General features: G+C 33.9%; 1 protein-coding gene and 1 long non-coding RNA gene across 2 annotated transcripts in view; one reads left to right on the top strand and one right to left on the bottom strand.

The window, feature by feature from the left end:
- Window positions 1-4313: 4313 nt before the first annotated feature.
- LOC108549870 (tumor necrosis factor receptor superfamily member 4) overlaps window positions 4314-24628 on the bottom strand; it is a 28701-nt gene continuing 8386 nt past the window's right edge. Inside the window, exon 2 of the mRNA XM_017903439.1 lies at window positions 4314-4778. Coding sequence (XP_017758928.1) covers window positions 4314-4778 — 465 coding nt within the window. The remainder of the gene's footprint in view (window positions 4779-24628) is intronic.
- On the top strand, window positions 7335-9509 carry LOC108549871 (uncharacterized). Its single transcript, XR_001890368.1, has 4 exons — window positions 7335-7447; window positions 8253-8419; window positions 8720-8830; window positions 9074-9509. It is a non-coding gene; the product is annotated as an uncharacterized LOC108549871 (long non-coding RNA).

Raw genomic sequence — 24628 nt, 5'->3', positions numbered from 1 at the left:
GAGGTAATATATGTAGGTATTTTGTTTGCACAGAGTACATCACGAACGTTTCTATTGCTACCAATTGACTGAAATCATGTTTACAGAAAAAAATAAGTAAAGTGAGTAAAATTTTTCTAAAATCCATAAATATATGATGTAAAGTTTAAAATCATATTAATATAACATAATATAAAGTATTAATTATTATATTAATATAATAATCTAAAATGGTAGCAGTGACAACGTGAGGTTAAGTGAAGTTGGTATCCGATTTAAAATGTTGAATATATTGAACTTTAATTTTATCGCGAAACTACTGTTATCGACCGAGAATCTCGAGTGTTTGTAATTCCTAATTCCCAGAGACAAGGTGTCGTTCTCGACACAAGTTGAGAATTGCATCACGTTTACAGATAAAAGTAAATAGAGAAAAAGGTTATCATCGAACTTCATATACATATATAGCGCGTATTGTATCATCTCGAGAGTAATTATTTTTCTTTTTCTTTAATAATGGTTATTATGTACGTACATCGTAGTACACTGTACATAATAATTCGAATGATATAAATTAACATGTGGAAAATTACATACCTGATACAAAATGTATTTCGTCAAGATGCGATAATAGTTTCACTTTGAGGTTTTAGCTACTCATGCAAACGTATATTCAAGTGTTGAAGGAATATGTAGACATTTTCTATGGTTTTTCGAGTGTGAACATGATAGAGGTGAAGGAACAATGAAAACAAAAAGAAAGAACTTATATAGATTATTATATCTGTACTTTATTGTGTCTATAGTAGACGTGTCTCTTGCGGCTACGTCCATCAATGGAATGAACATTGACGTAAATAAATAAAGCGAATAGAAAGTATAATGGTGCTTTGGTGAATTTCCATCTGCAACTGAGATTTGTTAAAATTTATGTAAAAGGACCATATATATTGAATCCCAGTAGTTGTTCAACGATAAAATTATATAAATAATTGATTTTGAATTACATGATATAAACAAATATTGACCGTGGAGATTTTTTTCTGTAAATATTATTACATGTAATGCAGCACTCAAATGATTAAAACTTATTCAATATTTTGAGAGGTACAACAGATAAGTTAAATAATCAGATAAGAGAAAATAAATAAATATTAAATACTTTGAGTAATGCATTTCATTAATAGTTTTAAATTTTTACTATTTACTTGTAACAGTCCAAATGGAAGCATTGAGGGAAGAAAACTTAAATTTTCGATTAATTGGAAATAAAAGAAATAATAGAACTTGCAACTAACAATGCGAACTTAACCTAAATTCACAAATCGTATTTTTGCAAAAATTGATGACGTATCGTGGACAAAGAACACAAAAATAAGATATTAATCGAATGACAGAAATCCCCGGCTTTGTTCCGGTTGTACCTTCTAATGCAACAATTGAATTATATCGTTATAGCTTCTATATTTACAGAAGTGTATTTACATGTTGTGCGTACACGAATGATCTATAGTGCCGTGTATACACACGTAGTAACACTAAAATACGCTCATCTTGTAGCACTGAATCTTTTTAAAGAGATCTTCTAGTGAAAAATGCTTTTGGTAATTTTTGGACATACATTACTATCCAAAAGTTTGGTATGGTATTATTATTTTGCATTCTATTGCGAATTCGTAACATCAAATCGTAGAATGTTTAGCTGAGATTTGTCAGCGTTATAAAATATATAACCGAAATATACCAGTCATTTAAGTTTTCACACAAAATTATATATATGCATTATGTATAACCTGTGCATGTTCTTTCTGGTATTCAAATTTCGCGTGAACGGAAGTTTATATTCCAAAAATGAAATTTTAGTTACAAAATCATAAACAATTTTAATTTGTCGCATCACTTTTTAACATTCTGTATAACGTTTTTATTAAATTTCATAACTTAACAATCGTAAAATGAATTCATTTTCTAAAATTAAGTTAAATTCTATCTAATAAACCTAATTCATCATAAGAAAAAAAGAAAGTTCTCCGAACTCTTTATAAATTCTTTACAAAAAGATACAGATAACTTTTTTTTTCTTTATGATGGAGAACAATTTTTCAGAGAGAATTCGCACACATCCAGATAACGCGAGAGATCTTTGGGTATACATAAATATGCTTATATCGTAAATGTACGTTATAGTATACAGAGATCTACAGTCAAAATGCGCTTAAATATGTATCCAAAATTTCATTCGAACGAATGGGAAATAAGGATCAAAGATACTTGGGAAGTCACAGTAACGTAAATAAAAGTATAAAAAATTAATGAATATATTCGATTTCATTCATAATTTAACACATTAGTGATACCATGTGACCCGATGATTTGGTCGATAAGGTAGAATTCCTTTCTAAATTTATATTTTGCTTTAAAGTGTGCTACCGATGGTTAGTAAATGTTTAGAATTGTTTGATCAAAATCCTATTACCATCAAATCTTCATTAAGAAAAATAATTAACCACAAATTACCTAAATTTACCTAAATTTACATAATATACTTAGACCTTTTTTATAAGAAAATTCTCCTATTCGTTGCATAACAATTCCAAACATTTAATTTGAAGTGGACAATGAAATTAATGCCTTTTAACGAACATTTGACATCACGACAAACTGGATTTCCCAAGTACCATATTTATATAACAAGCTATTGACAGTAAGATATGATAATCTGTTCGGTGGAATACGAATGTGTTCGCAATAATATACATTATATTCAGAGGTCAATTATAATGATTATTACGAAATAAAATACGTGTGTACATTTATGTTTGAACGTTACGTCGTGTCGATTTCATATGTTACATCCTTATCGACTACTTAACCGCTAACTGACTAGCAACTGAGGATCGATCTAAGTCGATCATTTCTTCTTCGAAGAATGTTTATACTTATTAAGATACGCGAGGAAAAATTAATATGAAATTTGAAAAGAACGAGCACCAGAGTTGAGAAGTAGTTTTGATTAGGTTTCAACCTAACGTACGACCATCGACCATCTGAATTCGTGTTCTTCGGATAACCTTTCTTATTTATAGTTTCATACATTGGCTGAGAATTTTAGAATTATTGAAATATAAATGAATCGATGTCTGTATAAGTAGTTCGTGTAAAGTCAATTACAGATATATATATATATATATTGTATAAAATGAACTATCCTCGTAGCATAAATTTTACCTTATTTTTGTGAACATATCTTTTTCTGAATAAATCTTTTCTATTCATTCAGATATAGACTGGTATAAACATAAAATCTTGAAAAATCATAAAAAGCAGGCTTCACTTAACTGTGTTAATTAATATACTTCATGGTATATTAACATATTTCATTTGATTTTTTGTTCAATTTTTCATGCAATTTCATTGCATTGTATAATTAAGTATCTGTAATTGACCTACAGTTATACATTTTGAGCAGCTTCTAAAGGACAAGCACATATTCTAAAAATCCAGTCTCTTTGTTCATTAACTAGCAGTTCAAATTTGATTCATAACTTCAGAATCCTTCAACATTTACCAAATTATAGAAACACCTAACTTTGCTGGGTTTGGTCATAGTCTTCACCCTTCTGAACAGAATTCTATTTGAACTCGGTCCGAATTTCTAATTATCTGCTTGCAGGAAGTCTTCATTTAAAGCCCAAAAAATTACCAGCAATCTTCTTCTTTTCAAACCTGTGAATGTTTTCAAAGAAATTCGGTATTCCAGGCATCTGGGTCTTCCAATTTTTCCAGCAAGACGATTCGTCGAAACCAAATAAGAAGATGTTCCTTTCCGCTTATTTCCATTTACTCAGCATTTAAAAGGGATCTTGCAAAACTTCAGAAACATTTGAAACGATATCAGAAACCGAAAGCTTCTTTCACAATCCGTGTAGATTCTGTATATCCAACAAATGGTATCCAACTTCATCATCATTCTCAAAAATGTCCAATTTTCAATAATTATTAGCTTCTTCGTCTAATAAGATAATTAATTTTAGGAGAACAAAAGATTCGTCCATAGCTCAAGAAGATCTCTAACTTAGAGGAGGCGAAAAATTTGTTCACAGTCCAAGGAGATCTCGAATTTCCAGCGAACAAAAGCTTCAGTTCTCTACAGTTTGAACAGAAGAAGGTTGCTGAGCATCCCTGACGTGATGTCAGGAATCATAGTAAGCAAGCCTTTGTCCACATTAACTGAGCGCTTTCCATAAAGTGTCTTCACAGAAACAGGAAGAAAGTAACAGCAACTGGTTGCATTCTAACGTTCCACTGATCGATTGGGCTCAGTGATCTGAAATTTAGAACCTTTCCAAGGAATTCAGCTCTCTGTTCAGAATAGCTGCTTCTGCATCCTTTTCTAAAATTTCTTTTCCATCATCCAACTGATCTTGGCCGTAAGGTTCGTTCACCAGAATGCTCTCCTCTCCAGTACCCAATGCATCTTCAGGTGCTAGAAACAGATTCGATCGTCCTTTACACTTTCTCTGGTAGTCAGGGTTATCTGGAGCTGGTCTGTGACAGGAGTCGCAGACGGTGTCCGTTTTAGAGGTGCAAGGATGTGCCTCATAAAGGCCTGGACCACACCTAGAACAGATCCAACAAGGCTGGGTGCTGTGATGTGGACTGTAGGTGCCTGGTGCACATTTTCCACACTCGGTGTCGCGGCCACGAACACAACGATTCACGACACCCCAGCCTGGACCACATCTGCTGCAATGGCTGCCGCCTTTCTGATGCCTGATGCGTGGCCTGGCTTCGCTCACCTGGAACAAGGGCAGATGCAATTGGTTAGAGGGAATTTAATCGACATTCGGGGCTTGTGTTGCTTTTAGTTGTTATATAGCAAGCTATCTTAAAAGGCTGCGACATTTTTCAGATTTTTAATCGATTATGGCTGTGGTGAATCTGAGCATGTGATTCTTTTAAACACCATATTGTAAACTCGGTTTGATTAGAGCCTAATGGAAGAGCCTAAGTCTTTGAAAGTAAATTTGTTTGAAAAATCTTTAATTCTTTGTTTCATGTAACAAAATTAGATTAATTATATCAAATTTTCGATTCTCTAAAAAATTATCTGGCTCGTCAATCAGATTTTGAAAGTCTAAGAAGGTATACTCCTCAAACTTGTGAAAATTGTGTAATTTCTTAGTTATAGTTATTATATATACAGTGTTTGAGTTAATTAAATTGAAAATAGTTAGAAATGTGTAGAAAAATTTCAAATGTCTAAATTTTTTAAATTCATATTTGACCTACTGTTAGAGTCTTTTGATAGAGTATGAAATATTTTGAATTTCTGAATCGACCGATGGTTTGCAGTTCTTTCAGGTATTGTAAAATTATAAAAGTTACAAAAAGTTCCTTCCCTTTTCGTGATCGTTAAGCTTTATTGCTGTAAGACGATAAAAACGGTATAAAACAGGTCTTTAGATTTATTAAGAACAACGTGGTAAGTACCGTTTATTTCAATAAAGTACAGTTCATTTCAAGAGGCATGGTAAAAAGCAATAAATGCACCAGCATGCAGCTGTCCACATTCACATCTTGTCATTAATGTTTTAAGTTATAAGCAGTGAAAACATATTTAATTCCATTTTTAAATACGTAAAATTAAAACTAAAATAATTTATCAATAATAACATGTAATTTGCAGTATAATATATATAATATATTTAAAATTATAATTTTCAAATACGAAGGTATATTTAACTACACATGATAATTCATGATTTAAAATTAATTAATTGTTCGCAAATTAATAATTTTAAACTTAATAAAAATAATAAAATTATTCCAAGTATAATAACGTAAATAAATCTGATGGTAACACCTGATAAATTATTTTAACGAATCATAGAATATTCAATGCCCGTTTTCAATAAATCAGGCGTGGTCGTAAAGCTTGGAACCATTTTGTTCTAAATTTACCGCGTAGCATCAAGAACAGGTGCCAAAGGATAAAGCCACCTGACTACGAGAACACCTTGCGTTTTTCTTTCGTTGTGCCTCAAATCGGGATCGAGATACACAGACAGAATATGCGCTCAGTCAACATGCAAATTAGGATTACTCGTAGCTTTACGGTCCCCCTTATTATCCTCACATTATCCTTCCGATCCTCAATCGTGAGTTTGATTTCTTCTCACATGCAAATAACGACCTTAAAAACCACTTTACTTGAGTATTCAAATCAATCAATGACATTTTTAGGTTATAAAGCGCGATATAATAAATTTAATTTACACAAATTTGTTGTTATTAACAAATTTGTTAATCGTTCGTAGATTTATTATGATTTATTTTGCTAAAAATAAAAATCAAATATAAATATAGTAACAACTTAATTATTTCAACTTAACCTCTTAACTACTCTCTACATTATTGTATAATGGTATATGTTATTAATCTAATTTAAGCTAATTTAATAGTAAAATGTTATTAATTTAATTCGTAAAATTAAACATAAAAATTTTCTTCGCAAAACAGAAAATTATTGAATTAAAATTATACGAAATGTTTAAATATCCCTCGTTATAATTAACGAAAAAAAAAATACCATAATAACACTTACATGATAATATATTAATTCATACAAATGTGCTAAACATACCCTCAGTTGATAAATTGATTTTTGAAAAAATTATATTTACCAGAAAATCTTCTGTAATTTATATTAACGAGCATCTGTAGTTGACCCTATTTCTTTATTTCGTATGTTACCCATGGCGTTGGTGAAAGTACACATAACCGAACCCAATTACATACAGAGAACAACCCATTAATCATATTACATGTAAATGAAGTTTAAATTATGAGAAAGATAATCATCGGTGTTTCAAAAATACCTCTTCTACTTGCATAGAATGATCTTCCTACCACCGTTGCATTCGTGTGAAACATGTGATACAACTGACCGGTTGAAAGTAATGACGATAGAGGGGGTGAAGATCGCCGTTCGTAATGACAAGAGTGATCGGGTCCAGCGTGCAGTTTCGTCGCAGCTGGTAGCAGCCGCCGGCTGTTGGCACGCGCTAACAGTCACCGAGCTATCAGGTGCATTATTGCACCGGGCTCCGTTCGTTCCTAAAACCCTGTTTGTCTGTTTCTTTTCTTTCATCGCTTTCGTTTTCTCCTTAGACAGCAATCGTCGTTCATTCTCTGCTAATAATGCGAACACAAGTGAATTTTTTCGAGAAAAGGTGTTAATCAGAAATTCACACTGCGGTAGTTTTTAGGTTATATTCGTAGAGTCCTTATTACAAATGATTTTTGACGAGTAAGAGTTTGATAATATGCTGATTGTTAACACATTGATAAACATTCAGATACATCTTTCATTTTTTGGCATATTTGTAATTTAATACTATATCATTGTATTCTGTACAACGACGTTCTTATACGAAAAATGATAAGCTTTAAGTACAAGCGTCAGGTTAGTAATTTTTATAACGTAATATTCTGTAGAGTAGTAATCAAATGTAAATTTTTTTAAAGGTCGAGTTCTGTGGTTTTATTTTCTTTCTGTTTGTATTATTGTAATATAAAAATTTCACTTTCTTCATATCACTTTTTTTTTAATTAATATATTTCGCAAAAAATAACTATCATACGAGCTTCTTAATTAGAGGTAATATTATCCATGGAGCTTTCTTCTTTCGTACTTCTTCTTTCAGTAGTTTTGTTTAATGCATATGCAGATTTTATTTCGACTTTATTAACAAAGCAACATGCTTACACTATTCTTTTCGTTTCCGTATTTTGGCTAGTTTACTACAATACGAATGCGAGTTTTTCAATTTAGGGGAAAATCCCTAGGAGCTTGGATATTTTATTCTTTTGTTACTCACGAATTTTCCTCGCGTGTCGAATGCAAACTTCCTTAATTTCAATGTAAAGCTGCATTACTTGGTTCGAGGAGAAATGAAACTACTGAAGAAGTTTCGTATTATTAAAATTTAAAAATTCAGATTTTTATAGATTTTTCCTTATATGAATTCAGAATTATGATTATCATAAAATATCATATCTGTCATATTCATGTCACATGCAAGTAGACACTAATATATATTTCGAAAATAATTCAGGAAAGGTAATAAAGAAATATAATTTTATTATCTCTAAGGAAAGAAACCGTTTGCATAAATTTACAATTCCAAGCAAGCTCGCTATAAATTTACTAATTCAATTTTTAATGTAAATTTTTTAATGTAATTTTTTAATGTAAAATATTTTTTCAGAGACTAAAAGGAAAAAGGTTCGGATATAACAGGATACTAAAACCAATTTGACATAATACCGCAAAAGCTTCATTTTCAATGACGATATAGAAAAAGGCCAAGGCACGTAGCGACTACAGTGGCAGACGCACTGGCATAATACATCAAGACAGGCAACGTGTACGTTGGTAGGTTAGAGTGTCATTTTATCGGTCGCGTAACATGAGCCTGGCTCCTCACGTAAGGATGCACCCTGTCAATTTGCGAGCGAGACAAGTCCAGTGAAAAGGGTTAATAACAGCAATCCCTCAGCACTGAGGACAAATTATCTAACCAGTTCATCACACGTACGACATATGCTGCACCCTAATAAAGAAACTTAAAGGTCGAGCTGTCGGGGTCAGTTGGCAGCACCGATACCTCTTGCGGTTACTGCTTCTCTTTTTCCTTCTTTCTTTCTTCTCATTTTTATTTTCTTTTTCTTTCAGCCTCACTCTAACCGATGAGACTCGACGTGGTGGTAATTCAGTCAACCGGCGCAGACACGACTTACTTTGAGAAAACACAAAAGTTGCGTGCAATTATTGGGTTGCATAAAGGTTTCGTATTTCACTTAGAACTTTTTAATAATTAACAATTTCGATTCCATTTTTTTAAATGTATGTTATCTAATATGAAGGCTAAATAGAATATTAACACTTACTGTTAATATGTATATAGTGTGTAAATTTAAATTACGCTGTCTAAAATGTTTATTGATATTGTTGTATTATTAATTATTTTATATTTTATATTTTCAAAAAGTTTCAATTCTTTACATACACTACTTTCTCTTTTGTTAGATACATGGCCCATAAACAACGCTTTTAAAGACTCTTCACGGAACCGAAAAAAATAATTTTCTCTGCGATCAGTGAAGCGTGATCTCGGAAGGGCCCTGTGTCCGGAGGGTTCCTTGTCTTTAATCAATAACAAAAGGGTTGGTGTACGGGGAGTGAGCAGGAAATTGCATCGTCGAAAGGAGCCGACATGAGCGGCCAAGTGGCCGCGGTTGGAAACGGTCTTTAACAATTTCCGATCATTTTCCCGCGCCTATAACTGTAGACCCTCTCCACCCTCCGCCGCAGTTCCCCATCATGAAACGTCGCCGCTCGAACGCGGTGAAACGTGAGCTGAGCAAATCGGTGGAATTTACGCCATCTCTCTAACCACCAAGCTCGAGTGACCGACTGGAGAACGAAGAAAGAACAAAACCAGCTAAAGAGGATACCTCGAGGACGCGACACGATACTCGAATCATATTTCCAAGGATAACGATCATTGTTTGACCTGAGTTGAACATTGGTTTCGTGGAAATTGTTCTTTATCTACATTTTATTTATTCCTTTCTTTGCTTCCTTGAAGATACTGTTTTAAGTCTTAAAATTAGTCGTGGAGGTAAATGATGATGGAAAAGTAACCTTTATATTGTTCAATTTGTGAAAGAGGTGGATGGTAATTTGAGAATATTTTTATTATGAGAATAAGTACATCTTAATGGTGGTTGTATGATTATGTTAATTGTACATGTGCATTTAACATAATCATATAGCAAATTTCTTGTAAAAATATATATTAGTTTATGAATGTGCATTATAAAATAATTGATGCAGTAGCACGAATATTTCTCAGGTATTTATAATTAAGTTATAGAGAAGTATTATCATATATTTGATAATGTTAATACTTTTTATTACCATTAATAAAGTTACCATTTATGAATTTATAAACATTTAATACAAAACATATGCATATTAATAATAATTTAAGCGATAATTGGCAAAAAGGTTACTTCCTAAATACATCAGTTTAGAACAGTAGATTAATCATCTCTGGCTCTTTTCTCTTTGTAGCAAGATTAATAATAGTCTACTGAAGAAATAACTCAGCCAAGGAACTAAGAGAACAGCTTCAAAAAATTTCTGTTATGCATCAGCAGTATTGGAGAAGCCCAGAGGTCCTCCATCTTCTGTTTTAACTTAAGCAAGTTCAAACGAATGGAACGCAATCGATCATTTTATGTTCGCAATGGTCGGAAGCTTTCGAGATAAAGACAAAGTAAAAAGTAGATACTTTCTGTTTCGTAAACAGATGTTCACAAGCAACCTTTCTCGAGGCTACATCATTTTCGAAGTCAATTATAACCCAGGTAGACCATCTTGCATTTATAACTCGGTGAGATGCATTATGATCTAGATCTGTCGTGCTTGCGGCGACCATAATCTCAAAGTCTCCGCAAATGGAATCTATCACACGTTCAATCTTCGAATCTCGAGACTCCATCATATCCTGTGGCAAGTTTGAAGAAATAGCTGGGAATAATCATTCAATCATTTTATGTATTGTCAGCTGTTTCGTGGTATTGCTTTTTTTAGTTATAAATAAGTTATTTATTACGGACATTATTGGTAAATTTATAAATCTATAAGTTTTATCTTTTATAAAAACATTTTAACATGTAATTTTAAGATAGTATATGCACAGAGTAGGAAATATTTATTCCTGTGATTTTGATATTTAAATATTGGTTACATTATTTAACAAATTTTAACTTTTTCTCTAATCTGGGATATAAAGTAGGTGATTCTCGTAGATAGTGATTCCTGAACACGAATTTATAATCCTAATTACTCTATCACCCAATTTTCGAAAAATGTGAGTTCTAAAAAGACACGATTTTATAACCAAAATGAAGTATTACGTAAAAAATAAGAACATTAAGAGATTCATTGCAATATTTAAAGTTAGGTGAAAAGTTCTCGAGTTTATCAGTGTCCATAATTATAATTATTTGTGCTTCTGAATAACTATAATTGATCATCGAAGTTTAAAAATAAGCTTCCAAGCACATTTTCTACACATATTCTTGCATTTTTATAAAAAGTTCATTATGTGACACGAATTTGTTCCACAGTAGCGTATTCTGTGGTCTTTTCTGAAGAAGAAACTATCCTGAAACAATATTAGAATGATGTTCGATATTGACAGGACGGTAAAATATATATCGGCAATTTGTAAGAAGGATTTTGCCGCCATGCAGCCATTGCTCGCACATCTAGCTTCGCCAGGGCCGTCGCCGTGCATAATGGAAACCAAAATCTTCGTTTAGAAGATTTCATTTTTTATATATATCACATGGATATATGTCATCACGATGTATATATATCTATATATATCACGTTCTTATTATTCGTGTAATACTTCATTTCAACAAAAAATATAGAGGAGATAAAAATATTTTGACATATATATACGTATCATAGAAATTTATCGTATGGCGGTACAAATGCAGTTTTATTTTATAAAATATGTATAAATTATCAAATTTATTATTAATAAGAAATTGTTTACAACGTAAATTTATAATAAATGTGAAAAAGTTAATAAATTATTGACTACTACTTAAATTTATGAAGTACTTGTGTTAAAATGTATTTATAATTTACAAAAAATTTATAAATTATTACACTGATTGTTAATAACAAATTAATTTTGTTAATAACAAATTGTCCAGAATGTAAGCTTATAATAAAAATGAAAAAATTAATAAATTATTGGTTATTAAAGCGGAAAAATAATAAATAATGGAATCGATAAAGTTGAAAAATTTTTGATCGGGGTGGGGAGTTCGGCCGATCGACGGCTATATAAGGGGCGACGCGAAGCAGCAGAACTCATTTGTCGGTTCGACTTCGGAAGTGTAACATCTAAATATTCATTGTGCGCGAGGGGTGGGGATCGAAATGAGGTTGGGGATGGCTACCTCAGCCTCACCCCACCCCACTAAACAATTTACTAATAATTTTTATTTTGTTTTCAGATATTAATTATTTCTTTATTTCAGCTTTTAATTATTTTTTTTCTTTTCAGATGTTATTTATTCCTTTTCATTTATTTTTATTTGACATTCCGAATATTTCGTATAATATTCAAATGTTTCGTCGTTGGGTTGTTTATGTCTCATCGTTGGGTTGTTCATATTTCATAGTTAGGTTGTTCATGTTTCATCGTTGGGTTCTTAATAATTTTTTTATTTTTCCAGATTTTAATTTTTTTTTCTTTCCAGCGTTTAATTGTTTTTCTCTTTACAGATTTTATTTTTACTTAAAAATTCGAATATTTCGTCGTTGGTTTCTTTTTGTCTCATCAGTGGGTTGTTCCTTCCACTTGGTTAACCTTCATGGTTTCTGTTCATTCGTTTTCTCTCCTCGTACTAATCCGTTTTCTTTCAGGTTCATATTAACAATAAAGTATTCTGTTTTAGCTTTTAGGTTTCTCAAGATTCTCAAGTTTCCTCAGGACTTCATTTAGGACACACCAATAAACGACGAAGGATGAGTGTGTCTATTTTTAAGTAGTTATAAGATAGATACCTAGACTAAGTCTCATGTGCGCGCTATCTGTATAAAGGTAAACTACCTAACTTGGAGCGAATATATTATTTCATATCTTTCCTCTCTTATCCCACTCGTTTACCAAACAGAACATAATTGTTCTCGCGATAATCGCGATCGTTCTTAAGTACCGACTAGCCTGCGCGACGTACTCCCCTGTACTCGACAACTTCGCGTCTCATAAGACATCCCCACGATTCGTCTCCGACACTCATTTCCAGCCACTGTCTATCTCGTCAAGCATCGAGTTCCAGGGTGGCCCTCGGGTCTCTGTTCCTTCTGGAATCGATGCGGGGGTCCAGCACCCTGGTCGTACGCGACTGGGGCATGGGCCTGCAGTTGGACGGGCATAGTGTCTACGGTCAGACCACTTGGGATGATTAAGTTCTACCCCATGGGGCAGGGACACGAAGTGTCTGTCTGGCTTGCAAGGCCCCGCTGGACCTTCGTATCGACTCTGGAAGTTTCATTGGTTCGGGGACTATCCTTGGTCCACGTGTAAGTCTTGACGAGTATGGCAGTGACTGGATATGGACTAGGCCCGATCGGGAGGGTGCCGAGGCATGAAGTTGTTTTGTACACGAGAGTACGTCTCGTAGGCTAGTCGGTCTTTCGAATAATCGCGACCTCGTTCGGGCGCGATCGCGATTTTTAACTTGCTCGCGTGTTTTATATTTTATTTCCTATTTTTATGAGAAATAAAGTATCTTAGTGTCGCGACAATAGAGTTGTAGTATACCGAATCGAAATCCCCTTTATAAGACACGAAGTATAATAAAGTGTCAGTAGATTTTCACTTTAACTTCTTTCGCTCCAAGTTAGGTTAGGGTACCTTTGATACAGATAGCGCCAGCAGGCTGCGCCACTAGGGCGCATGTCGGGTCTCGATGCGTAGCCACCTCCTCGTGGTGAGACCTGGTAATTGGTATCGTTTTCCAAAAATAATTTTTGTAAAACGATACCAAGCTGAGAGCTACGCACAAAGTTTAAGATATGTCCTATCTCTTGTAAATTTTCAATGTTCACTTTGAATTCTGAAAATAGAGAGTGGCCAATATCTGCTTAAATGATATTTAAATGAAGAGGAATTAAGATAAGTAAGAAAAGAAACGCAAGTAGAGAAAGGTAAGTAAGTAAGGTAAGTATAAGGTAAGTAAAATAATTAACATGTACTGCAAAGCAGAAAAAGTATTATCCAGAGAATTCTTGGAAATGACATCATTTCTTGGTCGGCGAGCAACCTCCTATCATGTTATGTTATCCTAATACAAAGTCACTAAAACGGTCGAAATTTTCTCGCCGAGGCTGCAAAAGCATTGTCCAAAAGTTCTTGGAAACGACGTCATTTCTTGGAATCGGTCGGCGGGCGACCTCCTGTCATGTCATGTTATCCTAGTATAAAATCGTGCAATCAGCCGAAAATTTTACGGCAAGGTTGCAAAAGTATTTTCCGAGAATTTTTGGAAATGACGTAATTTCTTAGAATTGTCTCGGCGATAGACTTCCTGTCATGTCATGTTCTCCTGATACAAAATCGCAAAATCGGTCAGAAATTTGTCATCGTGGCGGCAAAAGCTATTGTCCGAGAATTCTTGGAAATGGCGTCATTTCTTAGAAATGTCTCGGAGATAGACCTTCTTTCGTGTTATGTTATCCTGATACAAAATCGCGAAATCGCTCGAAAAGTTTTCGTCGAGGTGGCAAAAGTATTGTCCATGGAATTCTTGGAAATGACGTCATTTCTTGGAACTGGTTTAGCGATAAACCTCCTTTCATATTATGCGTTCCTAATACAAAATTCTACCGACATCTGCCAGCGCCATCTATGATTTTTGAGTGTAACAGAAGCTTGCAGTTCAAAATCATAGATGGCGCTGAACGAAAAACAAGCTTCCAGTCTAAAGTCATAGGTGGTGCTAAGCGGAGAACAAGCTTCCTGTCCAAAATCATAGATGGCTCTGACCGATAAATTTTCATTCGTCATTGGAGAATTATCAAATCGCAGGATATCTGCGATTAATTTATGAACATTTACAATTGCATCATAAAGGGGCATCCTTAAGCAACTTTCTAGTATAATTTTGAATATAAACTTTTGATTAATTCATTTATTGCTAGTCACTATTGCAAGGAGTATTTGAACTGATGCCGAAGATAATAAGAGTCTTTCACTGATTACTATCTTCTATGGAATTAATTTGTATATTCCATACGCACATTATAAAAACAATATCATTGGGCATATTTGCATATCATCTTTTATCACAATTTACTTCTAATTTTGTTCATTATGGCGATAAATCATGTTGGTCGTTGTTACCAATTCATGCTCTCCCTCAAGTGGTTATTAATAACATGGTAATTAGAAACAAATTATTAACGAAAAGTAAGAATTTTTTCTACCAAAATCATCGTCAAGGGGATCCCATTTTATATATATGTTATACATATGTTATACATATGTTGTCATATATGTTTTTGTACTGACCGAAAAATTATAAGAAATTACTTTAAATCATTTGTAATTTGAAACAGTGTCGTTATTCCATACGTAAATACGAATGTATTTATAATATAAACTTGTTAAAAAATAATCTCCCACTTAACTTTTAAGATGAGAATGAATCTTTCAACGTTTTTATTTTTCATGTTGTACTTCATTTTAACCAAGGCCATAGAGGAAATAAAAATACAAAAAGCTGTTTTAAAAATTTGATGGTTAATAAATACGAATACCTGCAGGTATCGTATTTTTATATAAAATTTAATATTTTTGAATGGAGAGTGGAATAAAATTTTGTTGCTGTTTCTATTCAGCTATGAGATACAATGGGGCGAATTTTGAATAAAGCAGGAATTTTACAGCTTAGCTACACGTATGAGGGTAAAATCGCAAATTGGAAAATTAGAAGAATTTCATAGCAATTGTCAGGCCACGTGTCACAGAAAACGTCGTTTCGATTATCGTAAAACGGAAGACGAAGAAGAAAGGGTAGAAAGGGAATGATTTACAATCGGTCGTAGATCCGTAACTACAATGACGGAAGTAACGGCGCTCATAGTGACGAGTATGAATAGGACTTCCGGCAGGACGGACAAAGCGGAAGCAGTAATTGCGGTGGCTTTTGTGTTCCTCTCCTTTTTTTCCAACGTCGGTATGCTACCGTCACGCCAATAAATTCCGATTGAAAATCATTCCTTCCCGGTCGCGGCGCGCCGTTGAAATTTCTCTCTTTTAATTTCCTCCCGTACGAATCCTAACCTCTCCTCCTACATCGTTTAACTTTTTCCCGATTTATGACCCAATCGATAGGACGCTCTTGGGTTATATCAAAAAAAGATAAAATTTAAGGGATGAAGAGTTGCTGTATTATATATTTTGGTTCCTCCATTGTTGTTATCACTAGAATCCACCTTTCTGCTGAGTTTAATACCGACGTATAACAAAAGTGAGGTTTAAATTACAATGGACGTTATTCGACATAATTTTTTGAGGTTATACTTGCTTTTTATATGCGATTATTTTACTATGGGAATTATCAAGATGATAGGTTATGAGATATACATCTTCTGCGAGGTATAATTTATATTTACATATTATCGGATTTGCTTTATTAATAGAGTTATTATTGGAAAATGATAAAACAGGAATGAAGAAATAAGTTACTTAATTCTCCATTTCGTTTGTGATTGATTACATATTCAGTCATTTGTATTTATGTATTTTATAGCTATTGCCCAAGGCGACTACTTTCCATTTCAATGCAGGCCTACAGACATCCAATCATAAAGCCTCGTACGCACTTGAAATTTTCTCAGAAGTATATAACACATTTACAATTTGATTGAATACGTTGCTGAAACATCCAACCAACGTTATCATCGCTGAACTCGATTAAATAATTTAGTTTCATCTCAGAAATTGCTAAAATGCAAAATAAACTATGTAAAATTAAACGTATTTTAACATTTACATTCGCTGTACAATTATATACATATCGGATGTATATCAGCATGTATTTTCATAATAACAACAACAATATAGAAAATAAGTGTGAAAAGTTTAAAAATTATAAAAGGGAGTTTCCATAGTCAAATAATTGAAAATAATTGCAAAATAAACGTGCGAAGTTTATAATATGGATGTAAATTTTGCATAAAATTTACTAGGTATACAATAGGTAGTAAAAGCCCAATTACCAGTGAACGTGATAATAATGAGATTAAATTCGACAAAAGCAATCTTCCACGTCATTTATAATTTCTTCAAGCAATATCCGGATTAAAAAGTAATCGACCATTGTAGGCAATATAAATCCATAATTTTCCGTTACTATGTTTAGATGTGATTCACGAACTAAGCTGCTCGGGTCGCGAGCGGATTCAGCACTTAACTGGAAACAGCGCGCGTTTTAATCGGTGCACTCCGGTGCATTTATGCAATGGCGATGCGCGGGGCGATGCGAGCATCGCTCGATTTAAGGGGAACATTCGATGGCGTTTCGTTTCGCCCCTGTTTCATAGAGTTTTAAAATTTTTCCTATCATTGGTTAAAAAACAAATTTTTTCTGTATTCGAGAAAAAAATAAAACCCATTTTACGGTGGCGCCATCTTCCTCTTCTCATGAATTTTTGATATTGCTCGAATTCCAGCAGGAAATGTCGATAGAAATGCCCCTTTCTAGAATAGAAACGCACGTATATTTTTCATTTAATTTTCCTAACCTCAATTTCGGGCTTATTAGGATTTAAAAAAATCAAATTTTTAATAATAGTTTTATTTCGTATATTATATATTTAATGAAGGATTTTATACTGACTGTTAACTATTAATAACATATTTTGTTAGTATAGTAACTTATAATTGTTACTAGATGTCAAACAGTTGTTACAACTGCCATATGTAGTTACTATATTATCAGATCAACCATATATTTTATAGGAGTTACTTTATTGGCAGTTTTATTTATTATGTTTGTTTAGATTCTACACTGGATGAGAAAAATATGAATAAATATTCCGTTTTTATTTTATAACCTATATCGTGAAAACCGAGTAGTCCGATATTCAATGGACGTCAAATAAAATTTAAATTTGGAGATAGAACAATTTTTATCTTCCAGTTTATAGCTTGTAATTGAAAAGAAATAAGTTCGGGGTTTTATTCCTTTTTCGTTCCATTTGTTTTCGTTTCTGTTAATAATGAACAGGGGATAAATCGAGTTTCGTTACGTGACCGTCCATGGCTCCGATATTTCGGCAGCCGGGTAAATTGCTAGCCGTATCCTACTGTGTTTATGCAACGGCGCGTGTACTGCTCAACAGACTTTTTGTCTCCACCTTCCTGCGATAGTGTAAACTAGAAGCATTTATGCGAATGCTGAACACTTTTGTCCATTGTATGCTCTAACATAACCTTAATTTTTCATTTAGAGAGAATAAAATTATTTTTGTTAAATAATTTCGGTCTTAGACTTTATGGTATATTCCATACATCCGAGACAGGTCGTTGCTTTAAAATGATGGGGGATAGACAAAAATTTCATTCGGTAAAATTAAATTGTTTTGAGTGGTGCTTGTGGTATGCGCGTTTGCTTTAAAAGCGTAGCCATTTTGATGATTTTGAGGTTACCTTTATTTCTCCATTGGGCTGTACGTTAATTAATATGCTTTCTCAATATCTTTCAATAAAAAGGTATTAAATAAATTTCACATTTGTACCTGATATTTCTTTCTTCAAGAATAGAGGTTAGTTTAAATTTGATTAGTTGAATTTGAATCGAAATTGTAATAGGATATCTTTCAATATGCTTTTATGCAGTACGTATAAGAGTGTATGAAATGAAATGTGGGGAAAGTGCATAGTTGTGTATGAAGCAATTGACATAACCTTAAAATATTGGAATAGTCTCCGTAAAATTTTGCTTTCCACTTAGAAGTTTAAGCTTATGACCCGATCCAATTTTATGAATCACTCTGTACTGAAATGCATGTGTGCAAATTCATTTAATAATCTCAAAGGGTATTTGAAAATCAAATATTTCTGAAGTGCACCCTAAAAACCGTTAACCTAATAATTCTTTTTCCAGTCGGCCTTTGGCAATGTGAAAATAGTTGTTGCCGCTACTTTGAGCTTCAGTCTTTCAACCTAAAATCCAGATAATCTAATAACCTCGCTTAATCTCGACTTTTAACCCTGACTTATGGATTTATATATATATATCTAGATACTATATATCAGAAAATAAATTGCAATATACATTTTTTAACATAATTCTTTATTTCATTAAAATTTTATTAAAATTGTAGAATTTATTATAGGAGTATTATTAGTACTCAACAACTGATTTGAAATAAATGGATGGAAAAAGAAGTGCAAAAATTCACACTACATAGGGTGTCTCAGTAACAGTAGTACAATCGGGTAATGGTGATTCTATATGAAAAAGCAAATGGAAAATAAAGAATAAAATTTTTTCATTCGAAGCTTCGTTATCGAGAAAATCAACTTTGAATATTCACTGCACATGCGTGCATTTAACTCTGGCTTACAAGATGGATGGACCTTCGGTATATCAGCGTACTCCGTGAATATTCAAATTCGATAATATCGATAACGAAGCTTTGAATGAAAAAATTTTATTCTTTATTTTTGATTCATTTTTTCACGTAGAATCATCCCCTATCACTGATAGGATTTTCCTCTATTATTTACGCAAAACATCAGCTCACCACGATATTAGTCGAAAATGTCAATAAAACTAAATTTTTCAGTCAAAAACCTATATAGAGGAAAATCCCCTATACATACAAGGGTGTATATTTTCACACCTGAAGGTACCCAAAAATCTCTATCCATGCTCCATCACCTTTAAGACTTCACTACCACCATCAGACATCACTACCACCATCCAAAGTAAAATTGTCATGGCCACCTCAACTCTTCACCCAGTTCCTCGCTGATACCACACCTCTTCCAGCCAACCCTCGCACCCAAGCTCAATCGCACGGCAAAAGTTGCAGCGGCACCAGAGCAACCGGCATGCCCCTTAGACACGGCTGTAAACTCTTCGAACAGTCCACCTTCGTTGCAGCCTGTTGCATTTATGCAACGGCCCGTGGTAGAACCGTGCGACGAGTTGGTCAAAGGGTTGCGCACATGTTCGAGCGGGCAGGACACGCTGGCCAGTCGGCGAAGTGTGGTGTCACGGCACGCTGAACTTTTCCCCATGGCTTTTGACTGTTGCACGGGGATCGTTCGGCCCCGAGGGTGAAACGAATCGACGCAGCTGCGCCGCCGACTCTGATAATTATCTTCGCCCGCTACCACCCCATTGTTCCTCGAACCGCCTCCTTACATCCGAAGCCCGTCTTGCTTTGGCCTGGTTACAGGGTTCCTTTTTGAGGCCCGAGGTGCCTCCTACGCAGCTGCGTCTCGATGGGATGCACAGGAACCAAAGGGGGCGGATAATATCGAGAATGCTTTGAAAAGCCAGACAGAAAGAGCGAGATGGGCTAACTTTTATGCCTGCAGTAGATTGTTTTCGGAGAGTAGGAGGAATTTGATAACTGTAGACAGGTGAAGGCCTGAAGTTGGAGGTGTTTTATATCAGGCTTACTGGAACATTGGAAACCTCTGATGTGAACTCACGTCATTTCAAACTCACTTTCTGGTTGGTGAAAAGATAAATTTCATCATTTGTTTCCCAAAACAGGCGTCTGCAACACTTGGCTCAGGAATATCCTCATTTTAACTGGATCTTATTATCAGGATTACAGGGATGAGGAAATTCTCACTGTTCCCATTGCAAATTTATGAAGACAACGTAAAAGTTGAATTTTAAAAAGTTGAAACTTTGAAGAATCTAACATTTAAAATTAGAAACACTCACAGATGATACCCACATTTAGGTCAAGATACATGTAAATGAAATAAGTAAATAAATAGGGAAAAAATCTGGAGCTATTCATTTTGGTTAGTTTGGTAGTTCATAGGTAGTGTCATAAAGACACTATAGTTCAAGGAGTGTACGTATCACGGTTGAGAAAACAATGTAACAAATCGAGGCCTGATATTCAAAACACCTGCAGCCATTTGTACAGTGGTATAAAGTTGATTGTATAAAATATATATTTCCTTTAGGGAACTCAGGATGTAGGACCATTAGAATTAAGATGTATTTAGGGTCGTAAATTCGTAACGACGTAGGATATATGCGCGTCGTAAAACATTAACTATCCGTAACGGAGACTTTATGCAAATGAGCAGAGCGAACACCCGTCTCCCAACACTGCGTGACACGAAGTGTGCGTAGGAGGAGAAAAAATGGCCGATGGTACCGCTAATTGAGAATTCAAACTCGAATCTTTTCCTGCCAAGTGATTTCTCTAACCAAATAAGCTGACAGGAACAGAATTCTTTTCTCTAGGCTACGTGTTCTAACTAACCGTCGCCTACACGCTAGTCACTTTGACAAATGTAGACAACCTTAACCTAAAACTGGACATGTTTAGCGTTCGAAGAGAGAACGGAAGAAGTAAGAAACCATCAAACAGGTTAAAATAACTAGTTTTAGGCTCTTAGTTATTACTATCTACAGTCACTGAAAACATATACAGGGTACCCTGTAGCTAATAGTAAAAACCAAAGTCGAAAATGAAGATTAAATATCTTTCATGTGAAATTTAGAAAGTTGAATTTAAATATGTATCTATTATTACTTATATTCGTATACAAGGTGCCTTGAAAATTAAGATTAAATATTTCTCTCGTGAAATTTTGAAAATTGAATTTAAATACTTGCTGGTGCAAGTGCACTTAACTATGTCTATTATTACCTATACTCGTATTTATTATTTTAGGTTAGAAAATTCATCTATATACTAAAAATTAATTTCGTTGAAAATGTTAACAAATAAAATTAATTGAACAGACTGATGTACTAGGCAAGATGAACTATATCGATTAATATATTAAACAAAATATACGACTTCGTTTGAGCAATCCTAACCTTAAAATGTTCTCCACGCATCAACATAGAAGAATCTCACTAACATCAGGTTATGTACCCACTGAAAGCAATCAGTTTGAAAATATTGTTTGAAATATCATTTAGTATCATCAGTAGCTCCAAGATATTCGACTGGATAGACTTAAATAAGGCACAATTTATTTTCACCATATTTATACGTAATTATTCCCATTCAGATATACTATATTTGGGTTTGTAGACAGTATAGGTTAGCAGCCGTAATGTTGGTAGGCATCTAGACGAAAAATTTTGATGCTGAAGAGAGAGATATTTTGAGATAAGAGAAAAAGGAAGGAAGGAGTTAAATTAAATTGTTTAGTCATAAATTCTTGCACCAGTTTCCCCAGCTTCGCTAGCGAAGGAACCTGCAGCTCACTTCAGATGCGAAAAGAAAAAAAAAAGGATCAGCCACGTTTCCGGCGGCTCTTTTCACAACGCCACGAAAAAAATGGGAACACGGTTCTTTAGAGAGGTGTTTCGTGCGCAGCGCCTCTTTAGAGAAATTTTTCAAAGAAACGCGTTGAATTTGCTTGCCTAAAGAAGAGGCGAAAAATAAGCATCGGGATAGGAGTAAATACTATAAACACTTCAGCCAGATGAATTTGAATTACAGCAATTCGTGAATTTCCGAAGCTAGCAAAAACGAAAATTCAAACCTAGTGTGTCTTGAAGTCTTGAATATGGATAAATGAAATTAACACTTATTGTAATTGCTGCGTACCGTAAAATTATTCCATTGTTTCTGATGAAATATTCGTGATCAAGTATACTTGGTATTCAGTGCTATCTGAACAGCATATTTTTTCCATTACTGTACAACTAGTATGAAATTAGCATTATGCGAGTTTATACTACTACGTTATGACGTTATGGTAATATACAGGAAACGTTAAAACGAAACGAGACGTAATTTATAAGCTAGAAAATAATAAAGGTTCTTTAAAAAATGTGTAAAATTAAATCGTTATTATTAGAATTATTAAAATTACTAATATTAGGTTGGTATTATTGTTACTAAAATCACTAGAATTATTATTACTACGACAATTGCTAGAATTATTATTATTACTACTAGGATAATCAAGATTATTATCATTAAACTAAATTATTATTACCAAAATTACTAGATTTACTAGAACTATTAGTTACTAGAATTATTAAAAAAAGATATCGGGATGTCTTCAGTTATCCACAAGTAATTGAAAAGATATTACATTTATATTACACTCATCTTACTTTCTCTTGTCGTTAATATTATCATTCTTCTTGAAATACAAGATAATCGCTATAATAAAACACGAGTGTTTCACTACTCAAGAATTCCCCTATCAGGATAGGCATATCCATGTATGCGAATGCTGCCGGTTGCACTATATTTTATCCCAAGACTTGGAAACTTACATCGCTCTGTATTCAGACCACTGCTTTCTTAGTATATCTTTTAATCTAACCCGCCGTGAAATTTCATTCGAGCAAAACACATCCGAGAGGTAAAACAAACAAGACCGCCAAACCAATTACTCTGCCGGCAGCAGCGCTAGTAGTAAAGTCGGAAGAAAAACGAGACGCGGAGATAGACACCTAAGAGGACGACCAACCGCGTGTTGGTTATTTCGAAAAAACATAGGACAGTTGGAAAAATAGTTAAAGTGAGGTTAGGCTGAAAACCGTACCGCACTTGATGCGTGGACCGAGACTCAGAGTCACTTTTGCAAATCGTTCGAGCGTGAGTTTGTTAACGAGACGACCAAAATTAACGAGCAACGACTTAAGACACCCGTAAGTCTAAGAAATGCGCCTTAGGGTGACACGTTGCTCTGTCCAGTGACACTCACTGAATGGACCACAGGCTATTCAGAAAACACACTTCTAGTAAAAAACAAAATTTAAAATTACTAGATATCGCAAGAACGTGCAAGTTGGAAGCAACATGACAAAAGTTTTATGATAGACCAAGCAACTTTTAACAGTGAAATTATAAAAATTAAGTATACTATTTTTACGATACTTGCAGTACTGAGGCAGCAGATAAGGAAACTACAAAATTTGTGTTTCATAAGTAATTTTTTAATGGTTATTAAAATTTTATAAAACCAATTATGCAGATCTGTTGTTACACTTCAGTAATTTGAAGCACACACTCTAAAACATATTATGAATTTTATAGTATATGAAGTATAGATAGTCTAATCAATAATAATAGTTAGTAGCTACAAAGTTATTATACAAATTACATTGTCTGCTGAAATATGAACAATTTCCTGTATATCAAACTGAGACTCAGGAAGCACACCTTTGTAATAAGAGGGATCTCAATCTCCAGATCTAGTTAAAAAATGATGCTCCTAGATGATGTTTTTATTCATGCCTTAGAAAAGAATTATCCTAAGCCTGCTACTAAAAATATTCAATTCACCAGTCGTCCCTTTCCTGCATAAGAACACCATGAAGATATTCCTAAGCACCAAAATAAATATAAACAAATACATCTGAAAAATCGCGATAGCATCACACTCTTGTAAAACTAACATCAGTTCGCTCCTTATACATATGCTTTGTCAGCAAGTTATCCAGTTCACTGGGGTATTTCGTGGTTTACGAGGCTCATTAGCATGCCATGGGAACCTGGAATCGTTGGTTCCGCCGATCTCGTCGGTTTCCGCGACCCTGGCTGCGACCTACGCGCCACCAACCTACAAGTGGCTGTACGTCGTGTTCTACCATGGCTACAGAGCGATACAAAAGTAAAGTTTATAAAAATCTGCATACCTTTCCTACTTAGCCCATTGTAAACTTTATCAATGAAGTTTAATACTGAAAATTATGGGTCAGTTTACTTTTCTTTTGGTAGCTTTGAAAATAGTTTTTATACATTTTTATCTCCTATTTTAGATGATTAGGTTAGATTAGGTTAGGATCTTTCTTTTTCTCT

The sequence above is a fragment of the Eufriesea mexicana genome, unplaced genomic scaffold, assembly GCF_001483705.2.
Source record: "Eufriesea mexicana isolate 0111107269 unplaced genomic scaffold, ASM148370v2 scaffold2234, whole genome shotgun sequence".
NCBI classification, from domain to species: domain Eukaryota; kingdom Metazoa; phylum Arthropoda; class Insecta; order Hymenoptera; family Apidae; genus Eufriesea; species Eufriesea mexicana.
The sequence above is the reverse complement of the archived record's forward strand: the minus strand, read 5'-3'. Positions and strand labels throughout refer to the sequence as shown.